Below are 14,014 nucleotides of genomic sequence, written 5' to 3' on the forward strand. Positions count from 1 at the left end.
CCTCTTCTCACTACAACTCCCTTTTCGAGTTTCTCAGGGAATGAGAGAACGGGGATTTGCACAGAAAAGACTGCAACTTCTCTCTGATATCACAGGCGCATTCAGACCTGGTATTCTTACTGCATTGATGGGTGTGAGCGGAGCAGGGAAAACTACTCTGATGGATGTCCTCTGTGGGAGAAAAACTACCGGCTATATTGAAGGAGAAATAAAAGTTGGTGGTTATCCCAAGGTTCAAGAAACATTTGCAAGAATCTCTGGTTACTGTGAGCAAACGGACATACATTCCCCACAAATCACTGTGGAAGAGTCTGTCATATTTTCCGCTTGGCTTCGTTTAGATCCTCAGATTGACTCAAAACGTAAAATGGTGAGATTACAGTCCTGGCTTCTGATAACTTGCTTTGTTCAGTACTATCAGAAGAATCATGAATTGCATGTGTAGGAATTTGTCAATGAAGTCCTGGAGATGATCGAGCTTGATGAAATAAAAGATTCTTTAGTAGGCATACCTGGTGTCAGTGGTCTGTCCACAGAGCAACGAAAACGACTCACAATCGCTGTAGAGCTTGTTGCAAATCCTTCCATAATCTTTATGGATGAGCCTACAACTGGACTTGATGCTAGAGCTGCTGCAATTGTCATTCGAGCAGTGAAGAACATAGTTGTTACAGGAAGAACAATAGTTTGCACCATCCACCAACCCAGCATTGACATATTTGAGGCTTTTGATGAGGTAAAGAGTGTTAATATATATATGTGTGCACACACACTCACTATGTCCATCAGTTGGCTTTCTTCCAGCATGCTGGAACGGTTAGATGAATAGGTTTCATATGGATCACAAGTGAAGTTGACAGTATTGGATCACTAGAGCAGAATCTTATTTTAATTTCATTAAATAATGGTGGCTGTTGAATCATTATGAGAAGAATCGTTTTTTTGTTTCATTTAGATGAATAAAATATTTAAAAAAGCCTCATGTTAGCCAGTAATTTCTTGTGCAAAATATTTTAGTATTTCTGGTTAGATATTGGAAGGCCTAATCTCTCTCTCTCTCTCTCTCTCTCTCTCTCTCTCTCTCTGAGCAGTTGGTTTTATTAAAAACTGGTGGACGGCTGATTTACTCAGGACCCTTGGGACATAACTCGAGCAAAATTATAGATTACTTTGAGGTCAGTTTGATGCCCTAACACAAATATTTGAGAATTGCTTCCATTTCTTGTAATTTGACTCCACAATTCTTATCAAAACAACTGATAATAATTAATAGCTCCAATAAACAACTTCTGTTGGACAGAGTATTTTAGGGGTGCCAAAGATTAAGAGCAACTACAATCCAGCTACATGGATGCTAGAAGTGACTTCTACCTCAGCTGAAGCTGAACTTGGCATTGATTTTGCACAAATATATAGAGAGTCAACATTATATGAGTAAGTTCATCCTCTGCTACTATTGAGTGCCTAATAACAGTGTGCATGCTTGACCATTGTCTGAGATGGTCCATTATATCCAGCTATTTCTATCATAATCAACATAGAGCAGTGGTTTCTTTAGTCTTTTCCTTCAGGCTGTATAAGCTCCTGGAGTCTAAGATTTTAGATTGAGGAAGCTGAAATTGTTGTTACTGATCAAAACAGAACACAAACTTGCGTACGTCTTGTGCTTAAAAAAAAACTGTCGAGTACAACCACTAAATACAAAACAAAAACTGCTCACGTACGTGCAACACATAACTGCACACAAACGTGCTATTAACTTCCTAGAAAATAACAAAAACACTAAATACATAACAAAATGAACCTGGCTGTTTTTTAATAAAAAAAAAAACAGAGTAAAACAGAGCATAAAACAGAACAGAAAACAGCAGAAAACAGAGTAAAAAAAAACAAAACAGAAAATAGCAACTGAGACATTATAATCCAACAAACTCCTCCTTGGATCAGTTGCTGCTGCATACTCCAATTTGCTTTCTTAATACTTCAAATCTTCCAGCTTGAAGAAGTTTTGTGAACATATCTGCAAGCTGATCTTCAGATCTGCAATAGACCAACTTAACTTCGCCACTTTGTTGCACCTCACGCAGAAAGAAAATTTTGACTTTGAAATGCTTGGTTTTGCCATGGAAAACTGGATTCTAAGATATTGCTAACGCCGCCTGATTATCCACATTAACTTCAATGCAATCACTAGAATTCAACCACAGATCCTTCATTATCTTTTTCAGCCACAAAGCTTGATTTGCAGCTGCAAAGAGTGCTATAAACTCAGCCTGCTGTGGATCGAGTTACAATCTCTTGCTTTTGGAACACCAAGAGAAACAAGCAGAACCAAAACTGAAACAATATCCGCACGTACTCTTCATGTCCTCTATTGAACCAGCCCAGTCACTATAAGAAAATCCTTGCAAATTAAATTTCTGACATTTCTTAAACTTCACACCAAAGAACAATGTTCATTTGAGATATCTCAATACCCTTTTTGCTGCAATCAAATGTAACTGACTAGGACTACTCATAAACCTAGATAAAACACTCACAAGAAATAAAATATCTGGTCTGGTTGCTATAAGATACATGAGACACCCAATCAGACTTCTATACATAGAAGCATCTACTGCATCCGTTCCATCATTCTTCTGCAGCTTTTCTTTAGCAGCCATATGAGTGCTTACATTTCAACAATCTTCCATCTGAAACTTCTTCAGAATTTCCTTCATGTATTTTTTCTGACAGATGAAGATCTCATATGAAGCCTGTTTGACTTCCAAACCCAAAAAATAAGCCATCTTTCCCAAGTCTGACATCTCAAAAACTGCAAATAGATCTTGCTTCACCTTCTCTATCAATTCCATATCATTATCCGTCACTAATAGATATCTACATAAAGTGACATAATTACAACACTGTGATTCACCTTCTTGACATAAAGAGTGAACTCACTTAAGCTTTTTACAAAGCCAAAATCCTGCAAATATCGATCTATCTTCCCATACCAAGCTCTTGGAGCTTGCTTCAGTCCATATAAAGCTTTCTTCAACCTGTATACACTCTCTTCTTGCCCTTTGATACTGAAGCCTTCAGGTTGTTCAACAAAATCTCCTCCTCAAGCTCTCCATTCGAAATGCAGACTTGACATCTAACTGAAATATAGGCCACCCATTCTCTCGCCGCAATAGCTAACAAGTAGCCTTATTGTATTAAGTCGTGCAACAGGAGCAAATGTTTTAGAATAGTCTACTCCCCATACTTGTGCATAGCCTTTCACCACCAGTCTAGCTGTGTGTTTATTGACAGAACCATTAGGATTAAGTTTTGTTCTAAACACCCACTTAACCCCAATCACATTCTTATCAGATGGTCTATCAACAAGCTCCTATGTGTGGTTTTTCTAGATCATTGCAATCTCCTCCTGCATTGCTACAATCCACCTCTGATCCTCCTTAGCTTCCACAAAGTTAGATGGTTCGAGCATTGCCACATTGCTTATTTCATAGATTTCAGCAAGTGACTTTGTGCCCCTCACTGGTAAATCATCCACACTGTCTTCCAATCCATCTATAACTTCATCAACCTCTATATATGTTGCAGGTTGTTTTTCGAACTGCTGCTTTTCTGCACTCTTTCCTTCCATCCAATTCCACTCATCTTCCTCTAGAAAAATAACATCTCGCTACAATCACTTTCCCCCGTCATAGGGTGAAAAATTCTGTAAGCCTTTGATTGGAGATTGTACCCAATGAAGATTCCAAGCTCTGCCTTCTTATCCAGCTTGTCCCTCTTGACCTTAGGAACATAAGTGTAACAAAAACACCCAAAAACCTTCAAATTTTTCACAGAAGGTTTAACACCATACCAGATTTCAAAAGGTGTTGACCTCTCTAAGGCCTTTGTGGGCAATCTGTTCAACAAGAACACTGCAGTATTAGCTGCTTCAGCCCATAACTTCTTAGGCAACATCTTCTCCTGCATCATACATCTGGCCATCTCCATAATACTTATGTTTTTCCTCTCACTGACCCCATTCTGTTGAGGTGAATAGGGAGCAGTGAACTGTTGCACAATTCTTGCTTGCTCACAATTCACCTTAAACTTGTGAGCAGTATACTTAGAACCATTATCATACCTGAGCATTTTAATTTTCTTCCCACTCTGATTCTCAACTACGGCTTTAAACTTCACAAACACATTAGAAACTTCAGACTTGGCTTGCAGAAAATAAATCCAACTCATCCTAGTCATATCATCAGTGAAGGTAATGAAATACCTGCTACCATTGAGAGAAGACTCAGACATAGGTCCACATAAATCTGTGTGGACTAATTGCAGCTTCTCACAAGCTCTCCAGCCTCCTCTTTTGAAAGGAAATCTAGCTTGCTTGCCAAGAATACAAGTTCTGCACTGTGGAAATTCCTCATCCAAACTTGGCAAGTCATCTCGCTGCTATTTCTGCATAAACGACATGCTCTTCCTATGAACATGCCCAAGTCTTTTATGCCATATCTCCGCATTTTCTTCTTTTTGCACTTTAAAGCCATTTGTTGCATCTCTTGTGGCTTGAACATGAAACTCTTGTCCTCCATTGGAATTCTTAACACTTCTTTGCTATCTGCATTATTAATAAGACATTCCTTCCCTTCGAACTTCACTTTATAGCCATTCTCAACTAATTGACCAACACTTAACAGATTATGGTCAATATTTGGCACAAAGAGAACATCACTGATCAGCTTCACCTCCTGATTTCCTTCAATAGCCACTGTACCCTTCCCTTGCACTTCGATATACTGTCTGTTGCCAATTTTGACTCTGGACCTGACTGACCTATCTAGACTCCTAAACAGCTTTGAATTGCCAGTCATATGATTGGTACAGCCACTATCCACCAGCCATGCATCATTCCCAACAAAAGATTCAGAAAAAGAAGCTACAAACAAGTGCTCTTCCTCAGTTTCATTCACTGCTACCTGTGCTTTTCCTGCTTGCTGGTAATTTTTTTCTTTGCAGATGGCTTCCATGTGACCCAACTTGTGACATCTTCTCGCATCTAGTATCAGGCTTTCTCCAACATCTAAAAACCGATGATTAGTTCCACCACGTATTGACAAGGCTTTTTGTTTATCTTCCATTTGCTAGACCCACTAGAATTTCCTTCTTTTGCTACAAACTTGGAGTCACCAACATTTTCTCTAGACTGAATCCACTTCTTCCCTTTACCTCCATCATTTGATTTCACTCTAGCTTGCAGCACACCCTCTACAAACTCTTCTCTTCTCATCAGTCTTCTGTGCTCCTGTGCCTGTAGAGCATTTATCAATTCTGCAAGCTTTATATCAGCTAAGTCTCTTGTATTTTCCAGAGATGCTATGGTGGCTTCGAACTTCTCTAGAAGAGACACTAGGATTCTGAACAAGCCTTTCATCCTTCAAGTCAGTCCCTAAAACTCTGATTTTTTCAGCTATCCCAACCAATCTATCAGAGTACTCCTTCACTGACTCTGAATCTTTCATCTGCTATCTCTCAAACTCCCTCAAGAGATTCAGCACCTTCATGCCTCTTATCTTCTCATCTCCCTCATATTCATCATTCAAGAAATCTCATATTGCCTTTGCAGAATCACATCTCATGATCCTTGTGAAGATAGTGGGTGAAACAGCAGCGTACATGCATGACTTTGCCTTGGCCTTCTTTGTGATTCTCTCTTTATGGTACTTTATCTGATTCAAAGTCGGATTGTCTGGAAGTGGAGCCACCTCATAATCATTCTCCACAGCTTCCCACAGATCATGACCCTCCAAAAATGCTGTCATCTTAACAGCCCATGCTTGATAATTCTCTCCAGTAAATACTGGAGAAGCCATTGCAGAGAAACCACTCGACCCTGTCTCCATCACCCTTTAACTTCTTTACACTTCAATACTTGCTTCACTTCACAGTCCCTCAAGATCATTCACGCTTTGATACCGCTATTGTTACTGATCAAAACAGAACACAAACTTGTGTACGTCTTGTGCTTAAAAAAAAAACTGTCGAGTACAACCACTAAATACAAAACAAAAACTGCTCACGTACGTGCAACACATAACTGCACACAAACGTGCTATTAACTTTCTAGAAAATAACAAAAACACTAAATACATAACAAAATGAACTTGGCTGTTTTTTAATAAAAAAAAACAGAGTAAAACAGAGCATAAAACAGAACAGAAAACAGCAGAAAACAGAGTAAAAAAAAAACAAAACAGAAAATAGCAACGGAGACATTATAATCCAACAGACATGCCATATATATGATAACCAACAGCTTTAACTGGTGTTCTTGCTCTGATCTTACCTTACCTTACCTTCCAGTGTTTCTAGTTGTCTTCAGTCTTAACTGGTGTTCTTGCTCTGATCTCCTCAGTTAACAGATGTGCAGTTTGATTGATCCATTGACAAAATCCATTTTGATCAACCTTGTGTTGTTTTTGCTTCCAGGACCAACAAAGAACTTGTAAAGCAGTTGAGCATTCCACCTCCAGGTACTAGTGACTTGCACTTCTCCTCCCAATTCTCACAGAACAGGTGGGGACAATTCAAGTTGTGTCTCTGGAAGCAGTGCTTGTCCTATTGGAGAAGTCCTCCTTACAACTTGATGCGTATTCTCCACACAATTGCTGCATCTTTTCTGTTTGGGGTACTGTTCTGGAAGCAAGGGAAGAAACTGTGAGTAAAACTATCCCTCTCGGTTAATTTGAGACTTGAGCCTGCTGGAGTTTTGGAGCACAAGCTTATTGAGATGATCTAACGTCTCCATCTGGCTAACTGAACTAATATTAGCATCTAATCTTCAACAAGGAAGAGCTAAAAGCAAAGTGCATTCCTCCTAGGGTGTCAAATGTTTGGCTGGGTTTTCCAATTATAAAAAATTTCATTGGTTAGCATAATTGGCTAGCACATATTCAGTCATATAAGATCATATATTTTTTTTTTTCTGATCTGTTATGGTTGAAAGACTGGAATATCTCCTGATGCCATATCCTCTTGTTGATAGAAACAACCAGCAGAACTTATTCAGCGTATTTGGTTCGATGTTTATAGCCGTGATCTTCTTGGGCATAAACAATTGCTCGTCAGTACTACAGTATATTGCCATGGAACGGACTGTCATGTATCGTGAGAGATTTGCAGGGATGTACTCTTCATGGGCCTTTTCACTAGCACAGGTATATAACTCTTGGAAGCTGATTGAGTTGGTTAATGTAGTACTTAGTTGGGAGTCAACCTTCTTAATAGATGCACAGATATAGTTCAATTGAATATTCTAAATTCTTAACATGTTATAAGACATATAAGAACAAGTAAAACAATTTAATCAGATTATAATGCTATGCTGATTTCACAGGTGGTTGTTGAGATACCATATATACTAGCTGAAGCAATTTCATTTGTGATCATCACCTATCCGATGATTGGTTATTTTGGGTCAGCATACAAGATTTTCTGGTACTTCTATGTCATGTTCTGCTCATTGCTGTCATTCACTTACCTCGGCATGCTGCTTGTGTCTCTCACACCAAATTTCATGGTGGCTGCAATTCTACAATCTGCCTTCTACGCAAATTTCAATCTTCTTGCTGGATTTTTGATCCCAAAACCGGTAAGCTATCCATGTCATTTACCATAGTCTGATCTAAATTTTTTATGTTCTTAACTCTTTGCACAAACATTTGTCCTTTTTCTTTTCTTTGTATATGCGGAGTGCCAAATTATGAAGTTTTTGAATCTCACAAGATATAAATATCTTATGCATGTATCAGCAACTACTAATTAAAACTATTCCCTACATCTCAAAACATAGTGCTTGGGGAATTAATAGTGCTTTATTATTACTGTTGCAGAGAATTCCAAAATGGTGGATCTGGTTGTACTATGCGTGTCCAACATCATGGGCACTTAATGGTATGCTAACTTCACAATATGGAGATATTGATAAGAACATATCGGCATTTGGAGAAACCAAAACTGTGGTGGCCTTCTTGAAGGATTATTTCGGATTTCACCATGATCAATTGTATGTTGTGGCTATTGTCCTCATTGCCTTTCCTGTTGTTCTAGCCACTCTTTTGCATTCTGCATAGGGCACTTGAACTTCCAGAGAAGGTGACTTATCACGGTGTAAAATTTAGTTGTCCAATCCTCAAAACTAGCCAGATAAAGTGAATGGGTTTTTATGACAATGGAGTGGCCGCATTGAAATGATTAGCATTCTGGATTTAGAAATGTACCAGTTCCAGTATGGCCAGGAGGATTCAGTGCTAGACAGTATGGACTATAATCCCATGTGAAATCTCTCCAAGTTCCTGGAACTCTCTCTTGTCGTCAATTTGTGATGATAAAGGGAGTGGGAGCACATCTCTTGGCTTCAGCCCATTTTAGGTCTCTAACTGTTACACAGTACAAGAACTTCTCCAATTCTGGGAGCTTAGCGAAACAAAAGCATGGTGCCAGTAGAATCTGCAGTAGAATCTGCGAAGGGATGCTACCATAGAAATAAAAAAAAAAACAGCACGTCATTGTCATCTCCAGAAAACAGAAGAGCCTTCACCATTAGATGTTTAAATAGAGTAAGCACTACCTGTCAGGCAATTGTGTCAATCTCTCATTGCTCTCATTCCACTATGCTTGTCAAGCAATTTGAAGTGTTCATGGTCTGTAAATTACATATGTCATGGAGAATTGACTTAAAGCTAATTTTGCTGCAAATGCACTAGCTTCTTAACATTTCCATTTTTCTTTCTGTTCTGTTTCTTTTGGTAGCTGCTGCACTACACTTCACTAGACAGCACATGTTTTCTAATTACAGTATCACGACCAATTTCATGCAGAAACATAGAATCTTTGTGACTCGTTTGTTTCCTCCTTAGCTTTTTTTTAAGGATGTTGGGTAATGTCTCACTCATGCCTCCAGTCTTCCTTCCTCTGCCTTTAAATCTGCATTCATTGACTCTACTTCTTACCTTAAATGTTCAGTTACTTCAAGTAGTTTTGTAACGGTCTCTGTCAGCTCCAGTTTCACATGAGAAGAAGAGATGGCCAGATTTTTTTAGTAATTTTCCAGAATTTTCTGACATACAGAAATAACTTTATAGATAGTTTCACGTGCTTACACTTTTGACCTTTGTGTTGAAGATGACATCTACTATGTTCGCCACACTGGTTATGATCATTGATGCACTGAAAAAATTCACACCGAAAAAATTCATTTTCTTAAAACTCACATTAAGCTGGAAATTGAATTTTTATTCAGCTTCTCTCTTTATAACTCATTCATCAGAACCTCATGTTTAAAGCTCAACCGAGACTGTCTTAGAAAGAAAGTAGCAATATGATGGTGGTTTACAGGAGATACAGCACATTTGAAGTGAGAAACTAACTGGCATTCGCCACAATAGTGAACCCACAAGTCCGGGTCTCTATTCAGTTCAGAAATCATGCATTAGAATTTGCCCAAATCATCTTTGCCGGAGGACTTATCGAGGGTTATCAGATCGATGTGATGCTTACATTTTATGGTTTGTGGTAAGTGAAAGCAATATAGGTGAAGGTTGAAGTTGCCCTCGGGACAATGGTAGAAGTCGACAATACAATGCACTGCACGTAGCTGGCCTTTTCCAGAAAAGACTTGGTCTTTGGGCACCGAGAGGATGCAAGTCGAAGTTCACATTCTACATAGCGGAAGCTGGAGGCCGAAGTGATTAACAGCGCGTGATATGTATTCGTAAAAGTGATTAATCATAGTCATGGTACAGAAAGAAATATGATTACATAAGGATCTCATAATATAAATCAATTACAATTAATGTCGTCGAAATGCTCTTCCTGAACTCATCATAATTTGTAATTCTAGAATAGGAGAATATAAGAAGTGTAGACTTTTGACATTCTTCCTTCTATCATTTGGATCATCTGTAGTAAAATACAGAGAGAAGATGGCCTCGGTTCAACTTGTTAATACCCAGATTTCCAGAAAATCATCTCAATAGTGTTCTGGGGCAGTTCGACTTCGATGCCTTCGTGTCTGCAGCAACATGACAAACGCAGGAATGTGCTCTGAAACTATAGCATCGTACACCATGTAAGTATTGTAGTAATGTAGAAGAAGCGTGTCTTGAAAACACATACGAAATGGTGCTGTTCTTTATATAATGGGTTTCTTTCCAACAAGAGACTGTGCTGCCTTGACACGCAGGATAAACATCACGACGAAACCGAGCAGGCGTGCAGCAAATTCAATGGCGAGGTTGCTTGGGCTAAGTAGGCTTAAAAACACGAGAGACGAGAAAGACTCAATTTCGGATCAGCCACGTGACATCTGTCGCTCTGCAAACCCTTCTGATACATGAATGCGGGATACCAAGAGAGAAACCATTGAGGCCGCATTTTAGAATGCTTGCATGTTTATCGGCGGTTGACGGTTCAGCCTCACCATGTTGAAAATGAAACATTAGTAGCCCAGTATTATTGGCGGGAAATGACGAGGCACTATGTTGATATTTCAAATCCTAACTTCCAGCGCCAACCTCTCTTTTTCTCTTCATTTTTGTTTGGGATTAGTGCATTGAAGGTCTTCAAACTTATTACAAAAATGCAATTGAATTCTAAAATTTTTAAAAAAGTGCAATTATGTCATGAATATTGTGTTAAAAGTGTAATCGAGTCCTAAAATTTTCAAAGAATACAATCAATTCCTAAATTTTTTTCATAGAAGTGTAATCAAGTCATAAAATTTTCAAAACGTGCAATCAACAAAATGACTCGATTGGATTAATTGGACAAGATTTAGAACTTGACTATATTTCTTGACAAGTTTTAGAACTTTCCGATGCACTTATCCCTATTTGTTTATTATAGAAAGAATTATAATTTTTGCTCTTCTACTTTCAATATTTTCAGATCACCTCTCTACTTTTTATTTATTTCTAATCAAGTTACCCTTTGTAGATTTTCTAATTAAGTCTCTCCAATACCAAATCTAGACGAATCCAACTGACATGGCCATTGAACCATGTTCAAGTGTGAAGTGGATAAATTCTTCCAATGTAGACATCCACATGGGCTTTCGCATTAGTTAAATTTATTTACATCATATTTTCAACGTCGTCTTCATCGACTAAGTTTGTCCACGCACGTCCATGTGAGCATCTGCATATTTTATCCACTCATACTTTGGCGTTGTCCAACAATATGCCGAATTGAACTTGATAGATTTGTTGATGGAGAGACTTGAACATATAATTTGAGAAAGTAGGACTTGATAGACAAATTAAACAAATAGAGACATTATTAAAAAAAAACGTGCACGTACAATGAGAAAAGAGCATAGTCTTTCCTTTATCATATGAAAATCAATATGAAAATCAAATTTAGGGTGAGAAATTGGAATATCACGATATATTCCAATTTTCAATTGAACCTATATAGCACGGATAATTTTGACTTTATTATATATAATTAAATTTTAACAATTTTTTTTTTAAAATAAAGGCTATTTTGTCAAAATAATGTGTCGATTGAAAAATATGGTAAAAAATATTAATTTTTGTCGACGGGATCGTGCAAGTCCTATTCTACTTAAAGTACAAGATATTCACAATTGTATTTTAGCCACGAAAAGAACTTAGTAGCCACGGTCATGGGTGTACCCTTGCTCCCTCACTCACACGTCCCTATCCTAGCTCCCCTGACCTCTTCATTTCCATGTGGAAAGAATGGCCATTGGGGGAACCACAATGGTTCACTGTTGTTTTTCAATTATACTTTTGTTCATTTTTTCCTCTCTTGATTATTAGATTCGGATACCTTACCAATTTCTAGCTAAAAGTATCGATTTCCTAAATATATATATATATATATATTTATTTATTTATTTATTTATTTTTCAGAAAAATGGGAGAATACTATTAAAATTTTTAAAATGGTATGATGACACATTTATCATATATCAATTTTCGTCTCCCAAAAGTTTCAAAGTGGTAGCCCATGACATATTTACTCCAATGGAATTTCATCTTACGAAAAATTCTGAACTAGAACTTTGACCCAAGTCTCCTTCCCATCAGCTCCCAAACTACTAACATAAGATAGATTTACATCAAGGGTATTGGTTTAGGGTGGAAAATTTGTCCAAAAAGTTGTAAACTTATTGCATTTTTGTCAATTCAATCCTAAATCTTTCAATTTTGCCAATTGAGTTATAAACATTTTCATTTTTTGCCACTTAAGTCCATCTGACCAATTTTGGCAAAAAATTGTTGACGTGGGCACTGAGCATCCTACATGGCACGGCTAGCATTGAGGTGAACAAAATTTATTATTTTTAAAATTTTTTTTTAATTTATTCTTTTTTTTCCCTCTCTTTTCTTCCTCTCTACTGATTGCCTAGCCTACGACGAATGACCAAAGGCTACAAGGGTCAACTACACCGACCTCAAGCAAGGTCACCCTTGCCAACTAGAGAGGGTTAGCCTCACTTGCCTCACGTGAGGTTGCCCCCATCAAGATCTAGTGAGGGACGACCTCGCATGCCTTAGGTGAGGCTCGCCCTCGCCGAATCTGGTGAGGGCAAGCCTCCTTGCTTTGAGTGAGAGTGAGGGTCGGCCTCCCTGGCCACGAGTGAGGCTCACCCTTGCCAATTTTAATGAGGGGAGCCTCACCCGAGGCCTACAAGTTTGTCCCTTGCTAGATCTCAACGAGGGCGACGAGGCTAACCCTCGCCAATTCCCAATGAGGGTGACCTCGCCTGAGGCTAGCAAGGCCAATCCTCATTGGTTGTGGCCTCTAGCCGGTTGCTGAAGGCTACACAGTTGACAAAAAGGAAGAAGAGAGAGAGAGTGGAAAAAAAGAAATTTTTTTTTTTAAAAAATGAAAAAAAAAAAATTTTTTGCCCACCTCACCATCACCGTGTCACATATGACAATCAAGCATCCATATTAGCAAATTTCAGCCAAAATTGGCCAGATGGACTTAATTGGCAAAAAATTGAAAATGTTTGAGACTCAATTAGTAAAACTGAAAGGTTTAGGATTAGATTGGCAAAAGTGCAATAGGTTTATAACTTTTTGGACAATTTTCCCATTTTAGGGTGAATGTGTCCAATGGTATCACTTTGGGATTTCTTATGAAATAAATATTAGTTAGGAGCAAAAGTTGAGTTTTTCTTTATGGGAGGAAAATTAGGTTAGGATTAATGTGTCATAGGGTACCGGTTTAAAATTCTTAACATATCAACTCATTTTAAAAGAAACAAAATGTATCTATTCGCGATCAAAACACGGTAAGAGGTGTTTGTTTCCTGCATAAAGGAAGATATTTTTCGTAGAAATCATTTTCAAAGAAAAATGATAAGTTTTTAATTGTTTGGTAGTTTGCTTAAAAATACGTAAAACACTATCTTAAGTTAGAAGGCAGAAGAAACTAAAGGACGTTTGTAGAAAGATACTTTTTACATTTCGGAAAATGATTTCCATTATTCAAACCGATAATTCTTTTTTCCTAATTTGAAGTGGTATATTTTCCGGCTCACTAACCACTTCCAAAAAGCTAAACACGTGATTTGTCTTGTAGAAGTTTTTTTCTCAGTATTGCTTTATTCCTTGGATTCATGCTATACCTGAGTTTATAATCTACGAAAATTTTCTGTCCTCATGTACCCATTTACATAAATTTTCTACTATTCCCTACAATATCGCGGGCCATTAACCTAAGTATAAGGTTTATTCAACCTACAGTGACTTTTTATATTTTGTTTTCCATATGTACAAATACGTCATGCATGAGGTCTATGGTGCTGGCAGATGTCTGACCACTTCTATTTTTGGGAGGTGAACTAGATCTTGCAATAATGCAGCTCTTGTGTTTTGTGCTTTGAGTATTGAGAGAGGATCGTGCTGTGATTGTGCTATTATTAATATTATCATCCTGCACATCAGCTGCGTTGACCATGAAGTTTGTTGGACTGTCAAACACGCTAGCG

The 14,014-nt window shown here is 37.9% G+C and overlaps 1 protein-coding gene across 1 annotated transcript in view; it reads left to right on the forward strand.

Annotated features, from left to right (window-relative positions):
- Positions 1-8,888, forward strand: part of LOC104431374 (pleiotropic drug resistance protein 3) — a 53,119-nt gene extending 44,231 nt beyond the window's left edge. The window contains 9 exon segments of the mRNA XM_039307758.1: positions 38-370; positions 446-736; positions 1,092-1,175; positions 1,301-1,434; positions 6,478-6,705; positions 7,034-7,205; positions 7,385-7,639; positions 7,881-8,100; positions 8,103-8,888. Of these exon segments, the coding sequence (XP_039163692.1) occupies positions 38-370; positions 446-736; positions 1,092-1,175; positions 1,301-1,434; positions 6,478-6,705; positions 7,034-7,205; positions 7,385-7,639; positions 7,881-8,100; positions 8,103-8,146 (1,761 nt within the window). The 3' untranslated portion in view covers positions 8,147-8,888.
- The last annotated feature ends 5,126 nt before the right edge of the window (positions 8,889-14,014 follow it).

The sequence above is a fragment of the Eucalyptus grandis genome, chromosome 2 (genome assembly GCF_016545825.1).
Source record: "Eucalyptus grandis isolate ANBG69807.140 chromosome 2, ASM1654582v1, whole genome shotgun sequence".
Classification (NCBI taxonomy): Eukaryota; Viridiplantae; Streptophyta; class Magnoliopsida; order Myrtales; family Myrtaceae; genus Eucalyptus; species Eucalyptus grandis.